This window comes from Oncorhynchus kisutch, linkage group LG3, assembly GCF_002021735.2.
Source record: "Oncorhynchus kisutch isolate 150728-3 linkage group LG3, Okis_V2, whole genome shotgun sequence".
NCBI lineage: Eukaryota > Metazoa > Chordata > Actinopteri > Salmoniformes > Salmonidae > Oncorhynchus > Oncorhynchus kisutch.
The window spans coordinates 44,648,321-44,674,021 of NC_034176.2; the positions used below are offsets into that span (position 1 = coordinate 44,648,321).

Genomic DNA, 25,701 nt, shown 5'->3' on the forward strand with positions numbered 1-25,701 from the left:
GTTTGGAACCACCAAGACTCTTCCTAGCTCTGGCCGCCCTGCCAAACTGAACAATCGGGGGAGAACGGCCTTGGTCAGGGAGGTGACAAAGAACCCAATGGTCACTCTGACAGAGCTCCAGAGTTTGTCTGTGGAGATGGGAGAACCTTCCAGAAGGACAACCATCTCCGCAGCACTCCACCAATCAGGCCTTTATTGTAGAGTGGCCAGACGGAAGCAAGTCCTCAGTAAAAGGCACATGATGGCCCGCTTGGACTTTGCCAAAAGGCACCTAAAGGACTCTCAGACCATGAGAAACCAGATTTTCTGGTCTGATGAAACCAAGATTGAACTCTTTGGCCTGAATGCCAAGCGTCACGTCTGGAGGAAACCGGGCACCACTCATCACCTGGTTAATAACATCCCTACGGTGAAGCATGGTGGTGGCAGCATCATGCTGTGGGGATGTTTTCCAGTGGCAGGGACTGGGAGAGAATCGAGGGAAAGATGACACTGTACAGTAGCTGAATCAATTAGTATGTCACGTCTACTCCCGCTCATCCCCTCCAGCATTTGACGTTGCCGGTTTACTAACCACCGGTTCTGGGAATCATCATTACGCTCATCTGGTTGTCATCATTATGTGCACCTGCGCTTCATCATCAAGCACACCTGAACTCCATTACCTCACTCATTACCTCCCCTTTATCTGACACTCCCTTATGTTCCTTGCCCGGGCAATACGTTGTATCGTTCCATGTTAACTGTTATATTCAACTTATCACCTGATTCTCGACTCCCGGCATCTACATTACAGAATACAGCCTCACCAAATGGAAGCAGCAGGAAATAAGGACATCTCCCAGACGGTCGACAAACAGGGATACCTACTTTGTAAACACCACGACCAGCTGGCTCAACTGGAGATGGCCATGGAAGAGGTTCTTTGCAGTCTACAATGTCTCGAACATGCCTGAGAGGTGTTGCCTTCCACTAGCGGAGGATACCACCAGTCGACCCAGCGAGCCAGCACATCAGTCCATTCAGCAGCCCCCTCAGGTCAGCAATGCCCGTTTGTCCCTCCCGGATAAATATAACTGAACCCTATCTAAATGCTGTCGTTTCCGACTCCAGTGCTCCCTATATTTTGCTCATCAGATGGGAGCCCCCACCATTGAGAGGTCCAAGGTTGCCACAGAAAATTCTCTGCTGACTGGGTGGGTGTTGGAGTGGGCTATGGCCATCTGGGAGAGAGGAGAGGAGGAGCTGGCTTTGTATGAGGGGTTCATGGCTCTGTTCAGAGGTATTTTTGATCTTCCACAGGAGGGCAGAGATGGGGGTGAGCGCCTACTCCAACTACGGCAGGATGACCAGACCCTGCCTCCTCTCTGAACATTCCCTCATACACGCTCTCCGTTCCCGGTGCAAGCCCTTGGCAATCGGCCACTAGGATCCGGAACCATCACCACACCCTTCAACCTCACCATGGAGTCCAGTCATCAGGAAAACATCCCCTTCTTCATCACTAGTGCACCAGCTCACAAGATCATCCTCAGTCTCCCATAGCTCCAACGCCATAACCCCACCATCTCAAGGTGGGGTCAAGGATGAGGATCACGGACTGGTCACCCGAATGCCAGAGGACCTGTTTTCCCATTCCCTCTCATGTTGTAGCCACTGTGGTCTGGGATGTAAATGTGGACAGTCGGCAGTCTCTGGAGAAGGAACCCGCTCCCACTACCTGTCCTCCTGAGCGCATCTACATTGCCACAGGAATAAGAGAGTGCCTGTTGACCTGGCACAAATAGCTGTTGTTGCTGGAAATCCTGGGTTCACCCGTACTATACAATCACTCTCCGAGAAGTATTGATGGCCCACCTTGGCGCAGGATATTACTCGCTACGTCAAATCCTGTTCTGTGTTTGTCCAAACTAAGTCTCCTTGACACGCTCCAACAGGGAAAGTCCTTCCCCTTCCCATGCATCGGGATCCCTGGTCTCATCTATCCATTGACTCTGTCACTGATCTCCCCTTCTCTGACAATTTTCTAAATCCTGTCGTTTTATTCCTCTCTCTAGTCTCCCTACTGCTCTCCAGGTCACTGAGGCACTATTCCAGCTGTTTTTCCGGAGAGGATGAACCAGGAGCTGGGGAGTTTCCTGAGGAGTTACTGCCAGAACCGGCAGGGAAAGTGGGCCCAATTACTTCCATGGCCAGAATTCGTTACGTCACTCCTCCACCGGGCTGACACCCTTCCAGAGCGTTCTGGGGTTTCAGTCAGCTCTGGCTCCGTGGACCCTGGGCCAGACTGACACTCCTGCGGTTGATGAGGGGTTCAGGCGCACAGAAGAAGTGTTGTGCGAGGCTCACGTGAGACTCTAGCGCGCCGTTCACCGTCATAAGGAGCAGGCAGACCGCCACCGCAGTGAGACTCCAGTGTTCCATCCTGGGAATCGCGGCTGGCTCTCTACCAGGAACTGTCAAGTCCTCCCCTCCGGTGTTCAACGTTGCCGGTTGGGAATGATGGCTTTCATCATTACGCGCACCTGCACTTCATCATCAAGCACACCTGGACTCCATAACCTCCACTTTGTCTGATACTCCCTTATGTTCCTTCCCCAGGCAGTCTGGTTTCTGTTTGTTCTTGTCTAGACACTACTCCTATGTTGTATCATTCCATGTTAACTCTTATATTAAACTTACCACTTGCTTCTCGACTCCCAGCATCTACGTTACATAGTAAGTGTATGTATTGTCTTTTTTCTACAGAGCTAAACTATTTTACAATAGCTTTGCAGGGATTTTGATATTGCGATTAGTATTCCACTTCACAACTCTATGAGATGAACACAAGGGGATCAGGGGCAGGATAGGTGAATTTAAAGAGGGGGTTATGTTGACGGGAAAAGGGTTGGGCTCCTTTCCTATACTGCAAGAACAGCTGCTGGTAATAAACACAAAATATGTTAATTATTGTATTGCCACTCCTAAGCTGTCAAGTATATTTATTACAGGGTTGTCTGACCCAATGCTACTACTGTACTTGAAGAGCACATGTAACAACATGCTTGCTGATTAAGTCTTCAGTTGGCTGTATTCCATGTTGGAACAGAGCTCAGGAATTACAAACATCATCACTCACCTGGTGATGATGGCCAGGTGTGGAGGGCTCATGCAGGCGCCCATGAAAAGGACCACATTCTCGTGCCGAGTGTTTCGGTAGGCCATCACCTCCCTCTTGAAGGCCTTGAGCTGGTCCTCATTGTCACGCTCAATGTCGATGAGGCGGATGGCCACCTCGCCATGCCAGCGCCCGTGGAAAACTTGGCCGAAGCGACCTGAAGAGGGCAGAAGGTACTGTAACTTAGAGGTTAGAGAGGTGTGGTGGTTAATTTCTTTACTATCAAATGAGGAGAGACAAACTTATCACACAAGTCAGAGTTATACGTAAACTAAATCTTTAATAGTAAGAGCTTTGCAATAGCAATCGCTTGTCGACAAATCAGTGTCTCTGATTCGTTGAAAGGCGGCGAGACAAAAGTACAAAGGTCTTTTAAAGCCAAGATCCACCCCCTAATCGACATAACAAACCACAGATGTTTTGAACGGGTCACAAGGTGAGACTTTAAATGAGAAAGGAGTATCCTATAGCCAGATAGCATTCGCTATTAATTATCATTCAGTTTGGTCCCTAAGATGAGGTTCAATCTCATTCCTGGTACTTCATAGCACAAAAGCACAAACTCATCTAATGGCATAAATCAATTGTCAACTCCAGATACTCCCATCTCAAGTAAAACCCCTTCTTGACCCCACTCCTGGACAAGCTCACTGAGGGGAGTGAGCCTCTAGGTCATACACTCACCCAGGATAAGTGCAACACCAGAGATGACATGCAATGGTTCCAGACACTACCACACACATCCCCCAATGCTAAGGGAGGGAGTGACTGGCGCACAGACATTGTGGAGACAAGTAATTGATTCCCCATTAATCACGCTATCCCTTCACATGGTTTAAGAATAGGTAGACTCATTCACATATGAAGACAATGTTCCATCCTGTCCTCTTCCCTTTCTGATATTCTGCATAGCACCAGGGACATGTGAATGACAAGCCTGACCTCTCCCCTCTCTGGGCTCCAAGTGACTGAGCCCCAGCTGAGGGAAGAAGTGCAACTGCCAACACCAGAGTCCGAAGGGATACATTCAAATAACAAGTATATTACATAAGCATATTATGCAGATAAGACATCTTTATTGTCTATGTTACACAACTAATTCTGATTCTTCCGCCACAGAGGTTTCAAGTCTGACACTAAAAAGTGGGGTCTGAATTGGTGACTGGAGGGCTGCCGTTTTCAGGGGGGTGGATCAATTGGGTGGACCAATTTCCACTGTAAGAGTTGGACTAATACAATTTCATTGTATGGTATTGCATGGTATTGTATCGTATTGACATTATTTCAATTAATGTAAAACAAGTTGAATGCAAAATACCTTTCATTTGAACCATTCATCATTCCAGGCAATACTATAGCTACAATATCTATTGTACCTCTTCCCTGTTAATTGGTTCTGTATCCTGATAGGCTTGCTCGTTGAGCGGCTGTTTGAACACAGGTGTGGTCCCTCTGACCTAATTATTGAAGGAACTGCTTTTAACAGCAGGTGTGTCATTGTTTGAGAGATCCTTGTGTGTGTAAGGTGAGCCACAGTTTTAGCCATCAGTTACTTGTTTCCTTGGTTTATCCTGCCGTTTTACAATTAATTAAGCATTTTTGCACATTTTACTTCTGTCTGTTTTTAATGCCTTTTAAGTGTTAGAGCATAGGCCAGCTCTCTCACAGTATTGTATTAATAATAATAATACAATACATTCTATAGCGCTTTTCATAGAATCGCTAAGCACTTCAAGAACAAAAAAAGATGCAAGCAATATATCATGACAAGTCAACCAATAGAGGCCAAGTCTTTTGAAAGCTGCATCCTCCGGAGATGGAAAGGGTCAGTTCCTGGCTTGAGCGGAGAGAGCTGGTCAGATGATGGTGATGGAGTCTGTTGATCTTGTCAGAGGCTGATTTATTTAAGTCTGTTACCTTTCCCGATGAGCTCCCCTATCTCTAGCTGTTCGAAGGGGATGTCCCACTCCTGGAGAAAGATGGAGGTCTGGCTGGCTTTACGGGGGAAGTTACGGGCTGACAGCAGAGACAGGTTCATCTCCTCAAACTCATCCTCCGAGTACTCCGCCTCATCGTTGCCCTCCTCATTCTGCTCAGGAGAGGAAGAGTGAAACTAATTTCCATCCAGGTCAACAATAAGTGTTTTATAATAATTATTGAATGTGCTGTCCTCTGGCCTCTACTTTATATTAAAATAAAATCCAATTCAATTGAAACAGTGAAAATGGACAGCCATGTTGTGGGGTTGCAGAGGATTACCATCAGGAGCGTCAGCATGCCAAACTATACAGACATGACAAAGGCTACACAGATCTTATTCAGAAAGAAATCATACAATGCCATCAGATGGGGGACTCACGTCTGATGTCGGTTCAACTTCAATCTGTAGTAAAGGGTTTAAAGGGTTCACCTCGATTCTGAAAACAAGAGCACGGCATGCAGACGGGAATTATGAGCACTTTACATCCCACACGTTAGCATTATACATATGCGCTGAACCCTGTTGAATCATGCATCATTGATTAAACACCATACACTTAGTGAGCCATCCTTTTTGTCCATTTAGCTGCATTTAACCTTTCCTAACCTCTCTGTATCATCATTACAGATTCACACACAGTATCTGTGTGAGGAGAGACACTGATTGGCAGCTCAGTGTCGTGACGATATGTGTATGAAATTATATGTGGTCCCTGTGGCGCGTGGGGCCCCTGGTAGGGCCTCTGTCTCCTAATGAGAGGATCCAGCCGGGGCCAGAGAGAGGCCCTCATTAAACCAGGGAAGAGGCCATTAAGGCAGGGGAATCAGCCAGCTGCCACTGGGTGCTGGCTAGGCGAGGGAGCGCGTGGAGCTGCACACAGAGATGACGGGCTTTAATTAAATCATGAGAATGTGTGTTTCATAACCAAGATAATGTATTCACATTTGTCAGAAGGCGGAGAAGGAGAGGGGAACGACAGAGAGGGAGAGAGCAGTGGGGGTGAGAGAGAGAGAGAGAGAGAGAGAGAGAGAGAGAGAGAGAGAGTGTGTGTGAGCCCAAGTGAGAGATAGGGAGGAAAAAGAGCAAAAGCGAGAGAGACAGAGCGACTGTTGCTGGCGCCACCTTAAACTAATTTCCCCTGTCATATTGACACTGAGACAACACCTGTGTCAGTCACTTAGAAGGTATCAAACACAAGTCATTCAAACAGCCACCTATTTCTATCAGCTTAAAAACCACCAGCAATTGACTATAAAAATTGTCTATGAAAGCTAGTTACTGAACGCTACCTTTTAGTTTTGTGATTGATTGAGATTATAATGTAATTAGCTGAAGACTCCAAAGACGTCAATTGAGGAGGGGGATGAGATATCCATGGGAGCGATACTAAAAAGGAATGACCATTTCAATAAGCATAAAAATCAACCAATAATTGAAAACAATTGAAAATCTCTATGAAAGCTAGTTTAGGTTTAGTTGAACATCTTGGTACATATGCAGTTACTGAAAGCTAAAGTTACTGAGTGCTACCTTGGGTTTAGTTTTGTGATCGATTGAGATTATAATCTAATTAGCTGAGTAGTCCAAAGACATCTCCATCAGTCCTTGTCTCCTCCGTCTGCTTGTTTTCCGCAGCCGTGGTTTTCAAAAAACCAAGCGGAATCCAGTTGGCATCGTAACTGTAGCGTGAAGTGAAGGCCATGCTAACATTAGCCCCAGAGTGTTTGTCTAGCCCTTCATCTCTCATTGAAATTGTCACCAAAACATCTTTGCTCAAATGATTCAAAGTCGCTATCCTCTTTAACCAATGAAGGGACAGAGATAGGCCGACAAGATGTGATATGAGGGTTATCTGAAACAGTCTGTTTTTTTGCCCACACGGACATTACTCTGTGACCGCATCGCTTGTGACAACATTTCTCAGCACATCATAAAAAAATAACATTTAGGTTATTTTCTGACCTACTTCACTGGTGAATGGATCCGGAGGAAGAATCAGAGGTATTTGTCAACAGTTTAACTCCAAAATGGCACTGAAAAATAAGGCTGACGTTTTACGTATTCCTAACCAATTGTGTTTGCGTTGTTTGTAACTTGTTTTTTTACTTATTTTGTACATAATGTTACTGCTACCATCTCTTATGACCGAAAATAACTTCTGGGCTGCGATTACTCACCACGGACTGGCAGAATCCTTTTTTCCTTTAACGAGCCCGACATGAATGATATACTGCTTTCCCGGGAACAGGCCCAGATCCCCATCATTTGCATGAAGAGAACGCAGAGAAAAAGGGGCCAGAGGGCGGGCTGCCTTCTAAGAATACGTAGGCGATTGAATAAACCCCCACTTCCTTCCATTCTGATAGCAAACATGCAATCTTTGGAAAATAAAATCGATGACCTAAGCGGAAGATTAAACTACCAACGGGACATTCAAAACTGTAATATCTTATGCTTCACGGAGTCATGGCTGAAAGATGACATTATCAACATACAACTGGCCGGTTATACCCTGTATCGGCAGGACAGAACAGCGGCGCCTGGTAAGACAAGGGGTGGCAGACTATGTATTTTTGTAAATAACATCTGGTGCACGATATCTAAGGAGGTCTCGAGGTTTTGCTCGCCTGAGGTAGAGTATCTCATGATAAGCTGTAGACCACACTATCTACCTAGAGAGTTTTCATCTGTATTTTTCGTAGCTGACTACATACCACCACAAACGGATGCTGGCACTAAGACAGCACTGAATGAGCTGTATTTCGCCATAAGCAAACAGGAAAATGCTCACACAGAGCAGCTCAAAGTAGCCGGGTGTCACGCCCTGACCTGAGTATTCTTTGTTTTCTTTATTGTTTTGGTTAGGTCAGGGTGTGACATGGGTGATGTATGTGTTTTTTGTACTGTCTAGGGGTTTTGTAGGTTTATGGGGTTGTTTATCATCTAGGTGTATATATATGTCCATGGTTGCCTAGATTGGTTCTCAATTAGAGGCAGGTGTTTATTGTTGTCTCTGATTGGGAACCATATTTAGGCAGCCATGTTCTTTGGGTATTTGGTGGGTTATTATCTATGTCTATGTCTAGTTACCTGTGTCTGCACTAGTTTTATATAGCTTCACGTTCGGTTTGTTGTTTTTGTATAGTTTGTTAAGTGTTCTTCGTCTTCATTAAAAAGTATGTATTCTAATCACGCTGCGCTTTGGTCTCCTCCATACGACGAACGTGACAGAATAACCCACCATAAAAGGACCAAGCAGTGTGATTGGGAGGAACAGCGCTTAATGGAGGAATGGACCCGGGAGAAGGACGAATAGGTAACAACCTGGGAGGAGATTGAGAGTTGGTCGATCGATCCAGGGAGAATGCCAGAGCCTGCATGGGATTCTTTGGAACAGTGCGAGGAGGGATACAGGATAATGGAGGAACGGCGAAGATATAAGGGTACACGGCTAGCACGGAAGCCCGAGAGGCAGCCCCAATAAAAAATGTTACTAAGATTGGCTAACTCAGGTAGGAGACCTGAGCTAACTCCTTGTGCTTACCGTGGGGAGCGTGTAACTGGTCAGGCACCGTGTCATGCAGAGATGCGCACGGTGTCTCCAGTGCATTTCATTGCTATATTCCAGCTCCTCGCATTGGCCGGGCTAGAATGAGCATCCAGCCAGGACGGGTCGTGTCAGCTTTACACTCCAGACCTCCAGTAAGCCTCCACAGCCCAGTACATCCTGTGCCTGCTCTCCGCACTCACCCTGAGGTGTGTGTCCTAGGCTTCCTGTGCGTCTCCAGAGTGTCTCCAGAGCCCTGTACACCCTGTTCCTCCTCCCCGCACTCACCCTGAGGTGCGTGTCCCCAGCCCGGTACCTCCAGTGCCGGCACCAGGCTACCAGTGCGCCTCCAGGGTCCAGTACTCCCTGTTCCTCCTCCCCGCACTCGCCCTGAGGTGCGTGTCCTCGGCCCAGTACCACCCGTGCCGGCACCACGCACCAGGCCTACAGTGCGCCTCGCCAGTCCAGAGCGTCCGGCAACAGTACCCAGTCCAGAGCGTCCGGCAACAGTACCCAGTCCTGAGCGTCCGGCAACAGTACCCAGTCCAGAGCGTCCGGCAACAGTACCCAGTCCAGAGCGTCCGGCAACAGTCTACAGACCGGAACTTCCTACGACGGGCCGCAGACCGGAACCTCCTACATTGGACCGCAGACCGGAACCTCCTACGTCGGGTCACAGTCCGGAACCTACCACGACAGATCGCAGTCCGGATCCTACCACGGCGGGTCACAGTCCGGATCCGCCAGAGTCTCCCTCCAGTCCGGATCCGCCAGAGTCTCCCTCCTGTCCTGAGCCGCCAGAGTCTCCCTCCTGTCCGGAACCACCAGAGCTGACAGCCAGCGAGGAGCCACCAGTGATCACACTTTCCGCAGCCGATGTGAGTAAGTCCTTTAAACAGGTCAACATTCACAAGGCAGCAGGGCCAGACGGATTACCAGGACGTGTACTGCGAGCATGCGCTTGACCAACTGGCAAGTGTCTTCACTGACATTTTCAACCTCTCCCTGTCCGAGTCTGTAATACCAACATATTTTAAGCAGACCACCATAGTCCCTGTGCCCAAGAACACTAAGGTAACTTGCCTAAATGACTACCGACCCGTAGCACTCAAGTCTGTAGTCATGAATTGCTTTGAAAGGCTGGTCATTGCTCACATCAACACCATTATCCCAGAAGCCATAGACCCACTCCAATTTGCATACCGCCCTAACAGATCCACAGATGACGCAATCTCTATTGCACTCCACCCTGCCCTTTCACACCTGGACAAAAGGAACACCTATGTGAGAATGCTATTCATTGAATACAGCTCAGCGTTCAACACCATAGTGCCCTCAAAGCTCATCAATAAGCTAAGGACCCTGGGATTAAACACTTCCCTCTGCAACTGTATCCTGGACATCCTGACCCGGCCACCCCCAGGTGGTAAGGGTAGGTAACAACATCCGCCATGCTGATCCTAAACACAGGGGCCCCTCAATGGTGTGTGCTCAGTCCCCTCCTGTACTCCCTGTTCATTCATGACTGCACGGCCAGGTATGACTCCAACACCATCATTAAGTTTGCCGATGACACAACAGTGGTAGGCCTGATCACAGACAACAATGACACAGCTTATAGGGAGCAGGTCAGAGACCTGGCCGTGTGGTGCCAGGACAACAACCTCTCCCTCAATGTGATAAAGACAAAGGAGATGATTGTGGACTACAGAAAAAAGAGGACTGAGCATTCTCATCAACAGGGCTGTAGTGGAGCCGGTTGAGAGCTTCAAGTTCCTTGGTGTCCACATCACCAACAAACTAACATGGTCCAAGACAGTCGTGAAGACTGTCAAAACCTCTTCCCCCTCAGGAGACAAAAAATGTGGCATGGGTCCTCAGATCCTCAAAAAGTTCTAGAGCTCCACCATCGAGAGCATCCGGACTGGTTGCATCACTGCCTGGTATAGAAACTGCTCGGCCGCCGACCGCAAGGAACTACAGAGGGTAGTGCGTACGGCCCAGTACATCACTGGGGCCAAGCTTCCTGCCATCCAGGACCTCTATACCAGGCAGTGTCAGAGGACGGCCCTAAAAATTGTCAAAGACTCCAGCCACCCTAGTCATAGACTGCCCCCCCCCCTCTTTTCCCCCGCTGCTACTCTCTGTTGTTATCATCTATGCATCGTCACTTTACTAACTCTACCTACATGGACATATTACCGAACATTGACTCTGTACCGGTACCCCCCTGTGTATAGTCTCACTGTTGTTATTTTACTGCTGCTCTGTAATTACTTGTTACTTTTATTTCTTACTCTTCCTCGTATTTTTTTAAAACTGCATTGTTGGTTAGGGGCTCGTAAGTAAGCATTTCACAGTAAGGTCTTCACCTGTTGTATTCGGCTCATGTGACTAATACGATTTGATCTAGATTTCTACTCACCCAGGCTCAGACAGGACAGGATGAAGGATGACCTGGGGTGTTCTGTTAGGAGCCTCTGGTGCCGGGGACACGTCTGGAGCAGTATACAGTATATGGTAAATCATAAAATAGCCCTTATACCATGGTAACTACAGTGTAATAATCTATGTATGTAATAACCCTGCAATAATCTACTGAGCTCTGCTGGGGGCTTCAAGGGTCATGCCTGGGGGGTGAGGTCCATGCTAAATCATTACAACAATACAGGGGCTGTAAATAATAAATAATAAGCATTAGGAGTTGTTACTACTCAGGACTTGAGATACATGAGATACTCTGTCAGGACCGATCCTATACCACCATACTGTATCTCCTAAATGTTCTCTCCCACCCCCATATGATTTCAGTCACATCCCCTCTTGTGAAATATCTCTCTAAAACAGTGTTTCTTAATCCTGGTCCTCAGGAACCAAAGGGGTGCACATTTTGATTGTGTCCCTAGTGCTACACACTTAAATAAAATCATCAAAGCTTGATAAATGGAATCAGCTGTGTAGTGCTAGGGCCAAAACCAAAATGGACCAGGATTAAGAAACACTGTTTTAAAAGACCCTTCTGCAATGGTCCAGCCAGGAGATGCTCAAGTCTCCACATTAAGGGACCAAAAACTAAGACAGGCTTAGAGAGAAAAAGGCTTTAGAGTTTAGAAGCTGTCAAGGAGGAGACGAACAGAAGCATCAAATCACAACGTCAAAAAAGTCCTCCTCCTCTTCCTTTGGCCTAGTGCAGTGCATTTTGGTTAGGCGTAATGATCAATTAAGAGGCACTTACCTGGGAAGATGAACTGCTGCTTGTATTTGAAGTAAGAAGAAGCTGCAGAGAGGGAGAGAGGGAGAATGGGTCTGAGTGGTACAGAGCTGGGTTCATAGAAGGGTTGAAATGGCAATAATGATATTTCTTTCCTAGAGCAGAGATGTAGGACAGACAGCTCTAAAAATCAAAGAGTAGCGGAGTGGCACTACATTTACTACTTCTATCAGATAACATTTCTAAATGTACTTTAAAGACATCCTCCAGTAATTTTTGAAGTTTCCCCAAGTATAAATACAGTAATGTACTGTACACACACTTAAGCATTAAAAAAATGTTTTGAGCAAATGTGTGTTTTTAGACACAACAATAAACTTCAAGTAGTGGGGCATTCAAGAGTTGGTCTGATGGTCTGTTATGATGTCAAACCTGGACCCCTTATTGAGATGTGATTTCTGTTAAGTACATCAGGTGTAAAATGGGGTGAAAATGAGACGAGTAGGTTTTAATTTCATCCTGTACCTGTGAAGTTGAACTGTTTCTGTTGCCGTGCTGACTGTGGGGAAGGGTGTAGGGGGGAGGGAGGGGTGGCACTGGAAGGGAGGGGGGGGAGCGGGCGAGGAAGGTGTGGAGGAGGTGGTGGAGGAGGGGTTACTGCTGGAGTCTGGCTGGTACGGGACAGGGATGTGATCCTGAGGACAGAGAGAGAGTGAAAAAGAGAGGGATGGAGAGAGAGAGATAAAGGTGGAGGGAAGGGAGAGAGAGAGAGAGAGAGAGAGAGGAGAGATGACAGACAGGGAGAGAAAGGTAGAGAGAGAGAGAAGAGAGAGAGAGAGAGAGAGAGTGAGGGGTAAAACAAACAAAAAAAAGGGCGAGTGAGGGAGTCAATTTCAAGGTGTAAAATGAATACAGACCCACAGGTGAAAAAAGTCTCAAAACTGACTGTGAATCCGAAATAATTTCATTTTCCTAGGCTTGTGAGTTTACTTGCTGTTTACATGATAGCTTTTTTGGTGCCCTTCAGTCGAACATTGACAGACAGCTCATCCCCCCTGTGAGTCACACACTCTCTTCTTCTAGAACCCTCAGGCAACTCTCTCCTGTATCCACCTCAGTGCCTGGAGCACATAATTAAATAAACCAGTACTATAATGCATTTCTATGGCCTAGAGCAGGTAGAACTCTGTCTCTTTTCAGACTTCCTCATTCAGAAGATAACACCTGACAATGCACCTGTCGACTAATTGTGTTGTTATGACACGGGTCTATAGAGATAGTGCTGCTCAAGATAGGATTTAGGGGAGAGATATGCTGGCTTTTCTTTGAGAGATAAAAGCTCTATTACGTTGTAAGGTATAAATAAGTGGCCTTGGTTGCACTCGCTTATTATTGAGCGCTGCTATGCGTGTTCATTAATAGCATCCACACACACACACACACACACACACACACACACACACACACACACACACACACACACACACACACATACACACCATGAACTTTTTGTGGTTGTATTGATGTGGTAGAGTAAGGGAGATCTCATATCAAACTACTTATTATCACAGTGAATAAAAAAAGAGTTCTGTCTTGTTTAAATAAAGACTCAAAGCAATCCAATGGGTTATATTTCATGTGACAGGACATCTGATGAAGACCCAATATGTCACGTCCTGACCATAGAAAGCCTGTATTTTCTATGGCCGAGTAGGTCAGGGCATGACTAGGGTTTTTTAGTCTAGTTTATGTGGGGTTCTAGGTTTCATTTTCTATGTTGGTGTTTGTGTATGATTCCCAATTAGAGGCAGCTGGTAATCGTTGTCTCTAATTGGGGATCATACTTAAGTAGCATTTTTCCACCTGTGGGTTATGGGATATTGTTTGTTTATGTTTAGTTGCCTGTTTGCACTGCATTGTAGTCACGGTTCGTTTATTCTTTATTGTTTAGTTTTTTCTAAGTTTCACTGTCTAATAAATATGTGGAACTCTACGTACGTTGGTCCGTCTATACTAACGAACGTGACACAATAAGACAAATATAATCACAGTGAGATAAAACTATAACTCTCATCCACTAAAAGTTGTCTAAAACGCTATAGTGTGGGTTTCCAAACAAAATACCTCCATTATGAAGTTATGATGACTTGCAAACTTAATAATGGGGTAGGGGGATTTACGGAAATCCCAAACAATGTTTGAAGAATTGAAAAGTATCTGTGGGACTGATGAGCTGCTACCTTTGATTAATTTGTTTTTAAAATAATCCAGTTGTCGGTGGTTGGTCCAGTAATGCTGGTCCGTCTGACTGGACTTCAGGTGATGCACATTTCAAACAGACCAAAATAACAGAGCTCAGATGTGGAAGCACAGAACGGGGGGGGGGGGGGGGGGTGCGTGTGTATGTGTGGGCGCACGTACATGTGAGCATGCCTTCATGCGTCTGGTAGTTCCTACCTTGTTGATTTTGTTGGTTTTGGGCAGCGTCTGACTGATGTGCAGGTCTGTGTACCTGAGCGGGTTGTTGATGTCACATGGTACCGATTCAGTCCGTACCAAACGAGCTGGGGATAGACCGAATCAGACAAACAACAAGACACTGAGAGAAAGTCTTTATTTTCTCAAATTTCTGAATGTGAAAATATGACAAACTCTTCTTCTTTGAAGATGGTCCTTTTTTGCTCTCGCAAGGGAACACTTAAGAACACCCTACGATACTGTAGCTTGCCAACTTCAAGTAGCAGAGACTTGAATCTTCCCTTTCTTTTTTTGAAGGTTCTGTACTAAAACAAAAGAACGGTTCATAAATGGATTATTTTACCTTGATTTCCTTGGTGATCTGTCACACCGGTTGGGTGAAAAAGAGAAAGGTGTAAAGGACATACAGTTAAAGCTCACTTTAGATGACAGAGAATCTTTTTAAATGAGTACTTCAAACAAAAGCACTATCACAGAGAATGAGTAGCCCTTTAAAGTAATACTTCAGTAACATAAGCACTATAACAGAGAATGAGTCGTTTTTTTAAAGTAAAGTTTCAATAACAAAAGCACTATAATAGAGAATGATGAGCTTTTAAAATAGTACTTCAATAGCAAAAGCACCTATATTCTAGGAATCCTAATAAGTATACCTAATATGAATATGCACTGCGTAATTACAGTAGGGCTATATATGTGTCTCCTAGCTTGAGATGAGTTACTTGAGTTACTTGAGTTACTGCTTACGATGAGAATAATACTCAAGGTTTGTGCCATGTGTATCAAGAAGTTCTACTGCGATTAAAATGGTACATAATGTATGCAATCACTGCTGATAAAATAATCAGCTAAATGACATAACATGTATGAATTGAAAGACGAGTGGTGAAATCGTCCTTGAAGTTGGACCTGCATATGAAGTCAGTCTTCAGTCCTACAGTAAGCTGCTGGTCCAACAGTCCTTTTACCTTTGAGGGGGTTACTTCCTCCTCCTCTTTGGATGATCAGTAAATGGCAAGGTGGGGCTTCTTTGGTACATTTGTTGTGGCACTTCAGCCTGGTGAAACAACAGAGTAAAACACTCACCAGGGCAGCATCAGAAATAGCATCCTATTCCCTACATAGTGCACTACTTTTGATCAGAGTCTGATCATAGGCTGTCACTTCGGATGCAACCCCAGACATCCCTGAATCTCTGCTACTCATTTTACAAACAGTTAAAAGAAACCCATTCTTGAACTTTTAATAGTCTGGGTCATTAAGGAAATAAAACGCTGTCTGAGTTCCACCCAATTATTTCCCTTGTGTCAAAAATGTCACATTCAGTTGGTTGTAAAATTGGTTAATTTACTTAAGTAATCTGTTTTAAATGATAATTGCTTGTTCTTTTCAGAGATGTTCCCCAAGTATACGGTGACAAATGTCCTTCCCAGAATTCTAATAATAATGTGGATGAACAAATATGGATGACAAGAAAGAGTTTATAGCCGGAGATTTGATTATAACCTTTATAACCAACCAGGAGGATCATTGATTGATGTTGATGTTTTTTAAATATTTTTTACCTTCTGTTAAAGCACACGAAAATAAATCCTTAGAAACATGTTATGCACGGCAATAAAACTTTTATACGGTTTTGTTATACGGTAATGTTTTTATACGGTAATGTTTTCTGAACAGATTAGAATAATACAAGGAAGGACCTTACTTGCAGTTTTTACATTTAAGTCCAAACAACATTCCTTTTCCACACACTATGCATGTCTGAGACATCCAATACTTGGTGGAAAACCTGCAAGCACAAGAAGAGAGAGAGGGGAAAAGAGAGAGAGAGATATCAGAGCACATAAACAAAACAAAACATCTCTTCCACCTGTTTGTTCACGCATAAACGAGTGCAAACCAAAGCCACCAGGTGTGGATCACTGCAGAAAAACATCACAGATTGCTTGTGACCTTTTGGATTATCATTCCCATTCACCTTGTGATGACAAATGGCTTTTGTCATAGAATGCCTCATATTCACAAGTCACATAAAAAAAAAATGATATTATTATTATTTCTTTGGCAGGTTGATGTTTCCATAACATAAGAAAGATGGACACCTATAGGGCTAATCTTTCCCCACCGCGCAACAATTTGAGCTCCAATCTCCAATGCACCTTGATTCAATTTGGGGGGCCCCCACTCCTTTCAATACTCTGCACCAATGTTCAGTTTGTGGCTGTGATGTCTGTGAATAAAGGCTGTGACAGAGGCCATTCTGCTACATCAACACAGTAACACAGCAATCAGTCACAGAGATGAAGATGGAGCCCAGCAGAGCCCGTGGCACAGCGTTCAGAGCAAGACTACAGTGTGTCTCAATTGTCTTGAATGATAAAAAGCAATTCCCTACTTTGGGGTTGGATGAAGTATCTGAGTGGCCAATTTAAGAAAAACTCTGGGTTTATTTTCTGATAGATCTGACGTCTGGGTACCAGCAGCGGGCTGGCTGGAGTAATGGAATAGGAATGGGTTGACAGAATCCAAATCTCTTCATTAGGAACCTTCATATTGCCTCGTATTGTGCTAAACAGAATCAGGGAGGGCACAATTCAATCTGGCATCCCGCTCTAATTTTGGTGATCGGGGCCTAAATGATACATTGCTTTGGCAGGCATACATACGCTGCCTAAGTTACCGTTGACTGACATTAAAGGTGAGATATGATTTGACAGATAGATCTTTTTCATTCCCAGGGAGATGTTGCTATAGCCAGTAGTTTATTGCATTGCTATGATTTACTTACGAATAATAACCTGTGCTTAGAGCCACATCTTTGAAGATACATCGAGGCACAAATAGAGATCTATGACAATCACCATGTCAGAAAGAGTATAAAGAGAAATAAAGTTGTCCATCTCCCTAGAAATGAGCATTTGTCCTTTTAGGCACAAATAGAGATCTATGACAATCACCATGTCAGAAAGAGTATGAAGAGAAATAAAGTTGTCCATCTCCCTAGAAACGAGCATTTGTCCTTTTAATAACAGCTTGAGATTTAATGCCAATATAAATTACATTTGCGCTCGTCCCTGGCTGATGATGCATTAAGACGTGTGTGCACAACCACTGTCTTTCCTCGTCATTAACATTCAGCAGTGAGCTAACACCCACGTACTTCTGAGGCTGAGAGAAAGGGGGGAGGGGGAGGTGGAGAAAGACAGTGAATAAGAGAGAGAGGAGGGACAAAGAAACAGAGAGAGAGAGAGAGAAGGAGAGAGAAAGTCGGTAGGTTGGAAGATTCCCATGACCAATAGCGGAGGTGTACTGTTTAATTTGGAGATTAGTGACATTTGGGATTCATCAGATATTCAAACAGGAATAGAACAGGGAGAGGAGTTATGCTAGCGCCCCCTTAAATTGGACCGACATTCTGTCTGTCTCTGGTAGAGGAAGACACACATTAAGACACACACACACACAAATTAATGCCTGAACACACTCATACCTTCATTCAAGTGTACACACACACACGTTACCTGTGTTTTATGGAGTTTCCCAGGTCTCTCCGAGGGATCTGTGGGGACCAGCGAGGCACTGACAGAGTGTCTGAAGGAAGAGAGGGAGAAAGAGGGATGGGATGGATGTATAAGAATATAGGCATTATTAGATATTTAACCAGTGACACAAAAGGGTTGATTGAATCAACAATGCATTGCAGCCAAATGCATTCTTGTCATTGGACAGTGGAGGGTAGGCCTAAATATTAACACGTGCAGTGGTATTGAATAGTTCCCTGCTGGTAACCACTGATTGTGATTGGGCTAAATCAAACACTGATTTGTGCACTGCATGTCATTTCAGCGTATTAATAGATTTGTACCAACTGCTCAGATGTGTCTTTGGCCTTTACTGCAATCAATCATAATTACCTATTTTGACTAAAACTTCCTGACATTCAAAAACAATAAAGTGACAAATATCTGATCTACGTTAAAAGTCGTGGGTTTGAATGATTCACTCATGGTTATTTATATAAAAAATAAAAGTTGTATTCTTTATTCTAATCATCCTTATATCATAGAGATTGAATGTAATCAGCATTTGTATGTCTCTGTGTCCATTTTGAAGGATGTTAGGGGTAGTTTCATAATCCAATGCTAACTAGCGTTAGCGCAATGACTGGAAGTCTGTGGGTACAGTATCTACTAGCATGCTAACAGATACCGATAGACTTCCAGTCATTGCACTTGAAGAGGACTGGCCACCCCACATAGCCTGGTTCCTCTCTAGGTTTCTTCCTAGGTTTTGGCCTTTCTAGGGAGTTTTTCCTAGCCACCGTGCTTCTACACCTGCATTGCTTGCTGTTTGGGGTTTTAGGCTGGGTTTCTGTACAGCACTTTGAGATATCAGCTGATGTACGAAGGGCTATATAAATACATTTGATTTGATTTTGATTTGAATTGTGCTCACGCTAGTTAGCAACCTCCTTCAAACTGCACACGGATACATAAAAATGGCATCCATGAGTTCATCTGACTCTGGGGAAGTCGATAAAGGGCCTTATTACCAAAATCCCAAAGTAACCTGACCTACCCCCGCTATATAGACACACGTGTATATATAGACAATAATAGGTGGCATGTTAATGATATCGTCCATATAAAAAGCTTTTGTGTGTTTGCAGATGTTCCATTGTGAGGGTATGCACAGAGGGACCCTCTTACTTCAAAAGGTATTTCCAACATAGAACCTTTGGTAGGTCCATTAGTGAACACATTAATAGCAGCAACGGTAGCAGTAGCATCTAATACATTATGCACCTCTCAATGCACTGTGTGCCACTACTCAGCCCCAGTCCACCCACATACAGTACAGCTATAGTGAGGAGTGTGGATAGAGTATCTGTATATTGTATTTCTGTGTGTGTGTGTGTGTGTGTGTGTGTGTGTGTGTGTGTGTGTGTGTGTGTGTGTGTGTGTGTGTGTGTGTGTGTGTGTGTGTCAGTGGAGGCTCCGCAGAGGAGGAAGGGGAGGACCATGCTCCTCAGTGAATTTCATTTTTTTTTATTGTGAAACATTAAAAACCTTCCTTTTCAGATAAAACTATACTAAATATATTCACGTCACCAAATAATTGATTAAAACACTGTTGTGCAATGAACGTCTACAGTAGCTTCAGCAGCACTATGTAGGATAGCACTATGTTGTAGACAGAGGACAGCTAGCTTCTGTCCTCCTCTGGGTACATTGACTTCTATACAAAACCAGGGAGGATCATGGTTCTTGCACAGTAATTATGACAACTTCCGGAGCACGTCTTCCAACCTATCAGAGCTCTTGCAGCATGAACTGACATGTTGTCCACCCAATCAAAAGATCAGATAATGAATCTTGTACTGAAAGCATAAGCTACAGGTAACACTGCATAAAATGTGTTGAGTAGTTGACTCAGAGAGAAAGACAATTCTTCCAAAATGAAGGAGAAGCAAGAGAGACACAGCTATATTTGGTTGTATTTATTTGTACTTTCACCTAGCTAGCAATGCCTACTCAAACACCCTGCTGAAACAGAGAGGGATGCTACAGTTTATTAGCTAGCTGGCTATGGCTATCCAACATGGTAGCTCATCAAAGTCAAAGTAAGCTTTTGGTTTTAGAAATATATTGCCAACGGGGCCCGCCGGTGTAACTGCTAAACCACTTTCTGACTGTACAATGTACTGCATGATTATAGCGGGTTTACGCGTTAGTATTTATGTTGACTATGACTTGACAACAATGTAGGCCGTGTGTATCAAATCAAATCAAATTGTACAAATTCAGGTTAGTGGTCATGATATGAAGGTTTGGCTTGGTCAAAGACAGCTGATGTGTTGTGCACTGAAGTCCACAAGCGAAGGGAAGAGGTGAGAGGAGGAGAGTGCGTAGATACTGTAGTTGCTAGAAGGAATTATCTATACAATGAGCAAAGTGATGAGGCTGTTTTTATGTGGTTGCTATGAAAGTGAACTGTGTTTGCATTCATTCCACCAATTCCTTCCACCGACATTTGAAACTGTTGGACTAATGATTACACCCTAGATCAGCTAGATGAAGGCAAGAGTGTGCAAGGCGGTATTGAATGTGTCACTGTCTGCCACCTTGATTACTCAAAATGCTCTCAACCTGTGCACCTACGTTGTAAACTTTCATTCATAGGCTAGCTTGTAGCAACCTCATGATGTGTACAGGGAAAATGTGAGTATCATGTAATAGCCTAAACCTATTGATGTTACATTGAGCTGGGTGAATGGAATATGAATGTCAGTCATCCAATATGCTGTAATAGAAATAAGACCATGTTCCAATTTTTTTTAATCATCCTCCCTCATCTTAAATGGCACCTTCCGCCACTGGTCTGTGTGTGTTTGTGTGTGTGTGTGTGTGTGTGTGTGTGTGTGTGTGTGTGTGTGGTGTGTGTGTGTGAGAGAGTGTGAGTGTGAGAGTGTGAGTGAGTGAGAGAGAGAGAGAAAGAAAGAAAGAAAAAGATGACTTGGAGAAAGATTCAGCAATAGCGAAGGAGAGAGCCCTCCCCATTCTTCTCCTAAATGCATTGGAGCACCATCCATACAGTAAAGCTAATCTTAATATGAAAGCACAGGTGGCCTTCAGTGCTCCTCCACTCAATCACATGGCCTTGAAGAGGAATCACATTGTGTTCTGGATGGGAATGTTTCAATGAGAGAGAGAGAGAGAGAGAGAGAGAGCGAGAGAGAGAGAGAGAGAGAGAGAGAGCGAGCGAGCGAGCTATTTATAAAATAGCTTCATAGACCGAGTCAAAGTGGAAAGTATATAGAGTACTGGTAAGATGATGGTAAGATATTTATCCCTACACGCTGAATAATGCTTTTAGCTTAAATGTACAGTATGATCTATCCCCTGTCCAGAAAAACTGTTCTTTGGAACTACTTTTTTGGAACTACTTTCTTTGGAACTACTGTATCACTGTGTTCAATGTTTTATACACAGTGTACAAAATATTAGGAACAACTTCCTAATATTGAGTTTTGCCCTCAGAAAGGCCTCAATTTGTCAGGGAATGGACTCTACAAGGTGTCAAACGTGTTCCACAGGGATGCTGGCCCATGTTGACTCCAATGCTTCCCACAGTTGTGTCAAGTTGGCAGGATGTCCTTTGGGTGGTGGACCATCATTCTTGATACACACGGGAAACTGTTGAGCTTGAAAAACCCAGCAGCGTTGGAGTTCTTGACAAAAGCTGGTGCACCTGGAACCTACTACTATACCCTGTTCAAAGGCACTTCAATATTGTGTCTTGCCCATTCACTCTCTGAATGGCACACACACAATCCATGTCTCAATTGTCTAAAACAGTACCCCTAGGGGTACACGCAATGCCTTTGGGGGTACGCCAAATAAAAATGTGATTCAGATTTTAAAATAATAATAATTCTTCCATTTTCAAACAGTCCATTTATATTTTCTAACAGTATACATTTGGGTGAGGTTTTTTTCTCGCCTGAGTAGCCTCGTTTCATTGCCAAAAATCAAATGAAACCATCTAGTGTTTAGCAAAATAACAACACAATGTCAAATACAGGTAGCCTTGTCAACTAGTTAACATCCAATCACATTAACCGTTACTCTCTCGTGGGAATTCCACTAACAGTCCGTATGTAGCCAAACGTAGCTACTGTCCATTCCGTTTGCACGAAAATCAAATCAAATTTTATTGTTCACATACACATGGTTAGCAGATGTTAATGCGAGTGTAGCGAAATACTTGTGCTTCTAGTTCCGACAATACAGTAATATCTAACAAGTAATCTAACAAATTCACAACAACTACCTTATACACACAAATGTATAGGGATGAATAAGACTATGTACATATAAACATATGGATGAGCGATGGCTGTGCGGCATAGGCAAGGTGCAGTAGATGGTATAGAATAGAATACAGTATATACATATGAGACGAGTAGTGTAGGATATGTACACATTATTAAAGTGCCGTTATTTAAAGTGACAAGTGATACCTTAATTAAGTCCATTTATCATCAGTAATTGCATGGACACTGACAGTTGTGAATCTGATGCAGCCGAAGAGCTACTGCGCCCTTACTCGGGAAAGCACCGAACAACAGACAAGGACGTTGAACCATCTCAGAGGCGCAAATATGATGAGAACAACATTGATTTGGGTTTAATCATATTGGGAGTAGTGCCTTTCCTCAGCCAGTGTGTTAGATGTGCAAAAGTACTAGCTCACAACTCGATGAAACCTTCACTCTTGCGCAGGCATTTAAAAACAAAACATGCCAATTTGAAAAATAAGCCACGGGAGTTTTTTTTTGCGAGAATTAAGACGACTTTCGAGTAGCACGACATGTATAAAAGCAACAGATACCATTAATAAGAAGGGGCTAGAAGCATCTTATATGGTGAGCTACCGAGTTTCACGACGCAAACATTGTTTCACGATGCATCAGTGACATGGCAGGAGATGTTTGAAACAATTACTGCTTCGCATACAAGCCAGTGAATTCTATGCGTTACAGCTGGATGAGTCAACAGACTCAATCCTCTTCTGCAAACCACTGGAAACAGGACAACAGGAGAGGATATTTTTTAAAACCTGTTAAGGCTAGGGCAGAATACTGCCCCCGTTGGTGAAATGCGTGCCCATAGTAAACAGAAAAAAAATCTGTAAAAAATTGCTAATATATGCATATAATAAATATTATTGAATAGAAAACACTCTAAAGCTTCTAAAACCGTTTAAATTATGTCTGTAAGTAAAGCAGAACTCTCAGGGCACTCATTCTCCCAAACTCTCTCTTGTCATCCAAAAAGTTGGCCCAACTTTGACGTCATCGCCCCCACCCTTCCCAAGCACCTACGGTCCTGGGAACAGTTCCTATGCCTTCAGCGCGGTGTCCGCTTTCAATGGGGCTTCTCATTGTGTGAATCGCGCACTCACGAGATTAATGACGGCCGAATCCTTTCGGTCGCGCGAGATCTCACGCGCATTCTGCGCCTGTGGTGTCTTTCTTTCAAGATTGATTAAACGATGCGTGTGTTTCTCTTTGTCCTGAGAATTGCGGTGAAGCTATATAGCATGCTAACGCTGTGTTCTGAACCAAGTTTGACAAGTTTAGTCGACATATAATATGTAATTTCGACGTTTTGGTGCGAACTAACTTTACTTTTTGGCTGCATTTCAACCGAAATATGTCGTGTTTGATAACCGAAAGACACAGACTTCAAAACTAAAGCTGTTTTTGGTAAGTATAAACCCTTCCAGGTCTTCTGATGGAAGAACAGCAAAGGTAAGGGAACATTTATGTGTTAAATTTGGGTTTCTGTGGAGGAGCCAAAATGCTAATTCCTGAGCGCCGACTCACATTATAGCCTAGTGAACGAAATCTGTAAAGTTAAAAATAAATGTAACACAGCTGTTTTATTAAGAAGAAGTGTATCTTTCTAAGTATATGTAGAACATGTATATTTAGTCAACGTTTATGATGTGTATTTCTGTTATCTGGCAGAGTTACCATAATTTCTCCAGGCATTGTTGTAGCATTTTTTAGCCATGACCTTCTATGTAAACCGTGATTTATGGATATAATTAGCATATTATTGAAAAAAACATAAATGTACTGTATAACATGTCCTATTCCTGTCATCCGATGAAGATTTTCAAAAGGTTAGTGAATTATTTTACTTTTAATCCTGCTTTTGTGATTGCATCTATTGTTCTACAAAATGGCTATGTAAATTAGCCTATCTTTGGTGGTGGTTTGACATAAATATGTGCTATCTTTTCGCTGTAAAACCACTTGGTGGCTAGATGAACAAGGTGTTTATCTTTCATTTGAGCTATTGGACTTGTTAATGTGTGGAGGTTAAATATTTCTAAGAATATTTTTTGCGTTCTGTGTGCTACTGTGTCAGTTGAGCAGTGGGGGGAGGTGCCCTAGCGGGACGTGTGGTGCCAAGTAGTTTTAAGTACTGGACAGCTTTGTGACATCAAATGGACTTTGGTGGTGAAGATGTGTTGGTATCTGTACTGATGGAGCAAAAGCCAGCCATGACAGGGAGACATAGTGTTGTGGTAATGCACGTGCAAGCAGTTGCTCCCGACGCCACTTGGGTACACTGCAGCATACACCAAGAGGCTCTTGCTGCCAAGGGAATGCCTGACAGCTTGAAATATATTTTGGACAGTACAGTGAAAATGGTTAACTTTGTTAAAGCAAGGCCCCTGAACTCTTGTGTATTTTCTGCACTATGCAATGATATGGGCAGCAAGCATGTAACACTTTTACAACATACAGAAGTGCGCTGGGGCAAAGTATTGACACGTTTTCTTTTTTAATTGAGAAACAAGTTTAAAGTTTCCTTTACTGACGATAATTTTCACTTGTCTGACCGAATTTCTCATATGACTGGCCTATCTGGGTGATGTTCTTTCTCATCTGAATGGTCTGAATCTAGGATTACAGGGACTCTCCGCAACTATATTCAATGTGCGGGGCAAAATTTAGGCTATAATTAAGAAGTTGGAGCTCTTCTCTGTCTGCATTAACAAGGACAACACACAGGTCTTTCCATCATTGTAAGATTTTTCGTGTGCAAATTAACTCAAGTTTACGGACAATGTCAAATGTGATATGGTGAAGCGCCTGAGTGAGTTGGGTGCGCAATTACGGAGGTACTTTCCCGAAACGGATGACACAAACAACTGGCTTCGTTATTCCTTTCATGCCCTGCCTCCACTCCACATACTGATATCTGAACAAGAGAGCCTCATCGAAATTGCAACAAGCAGTTCTGTGAACATGTAATTTAATCTGAAGCCACTGAAGTTTCCTGCCTTGGCAAAAAAATGTTTTTTCCCTCCATCATAGTTATATTCATCCTACTTAAGACACTCCCTCTCTCCAATCCTTACAGTTTATGGCTCTACAGGAAGTTAATAAAGAGGGTAACAGGATACCAAACCTTTATTGCTCCTTTAAGAAAATCTGTCCTCATCTCCTGACCTCAACCCCTCCTTCATCTAATCCACAGATGTCCATCTGTCTCCCCTGTTTCACACGTTGCTCTCCTCTCGTCCAACACATTCCACAGCTATCGGTCTTTCAACAAGGCCATTTCTAAGTGACCCCAAACTTTTGAACGGTAGTGTACATTACCTATGACCTGACCTTTAGGTCTAAAATCACCACTCACATTGCTGAGCAAACAAAATCCAACGCTAACAACTACTAGTCCCCGCCACCCTATCCCTGGGGCTTGTGACTCTGTGTCTGTGGTTCACAGTCCAATACA

The 25,701-nt window shown here is 43.8% G+C and overlaps 1 protein-coding gene across 1 annotated transcript in view; it reads right to left on the reverse strand.

Moving 5' to 3' along the window:
• The window catches only part of LOC109874064 (kinase suppressor of Ras 2), an 81,137-nt gene that overhangs the window by 30,836 nt on the left and 24,600 nt on the right, over window positions 1–25,701 (reverse strand). Inside the window, exons 2-12 of the mRNA XM_031815671.1 lie at window positions 17,541–17,548; window positions 16,086–16,169; window positions 15,346–15,434; window positions 14,721–14,738; window positions 14,357–14,463; window positions 12,425–12,594; window positions 11,924–11,994; window positions 11,114–11,186; window positions 5,520–5,577; window positions 5,078–5,249; window positions 3,122–3,317 (exon numbers count right to left, since the gene is read on the reverse strand). Coding sequence (XP_031671531.1) covers window positions 3,122–3,317; window positions 5,078–5,249; window positions 5,520–5,577; window positions 11,114–11,186; window positions 11,924–11,994; window positions 12,425–12,594; window positions 14,357–14,463; window positions 14,721–14,738; window positions 15,346–15,434; window positions 16,086–16,169; window positions 17,541–17,548 — 1,046 coding nt within the window. The remainder of the gene's footprint in view (window positions 1–3,121; window positions 3,318–5,077; window positions 5,250–5,519; window positions 5,578–11,113; window positions 11,187–11,923; window positions 11,995–12,424; window positions 12,595–14,356; window positions 14,464–14,720; window positions 14,739–15,345; window positions 15,435–16,085; window positions 16,170–17,540; window positions 17,549–25,701) is intronic.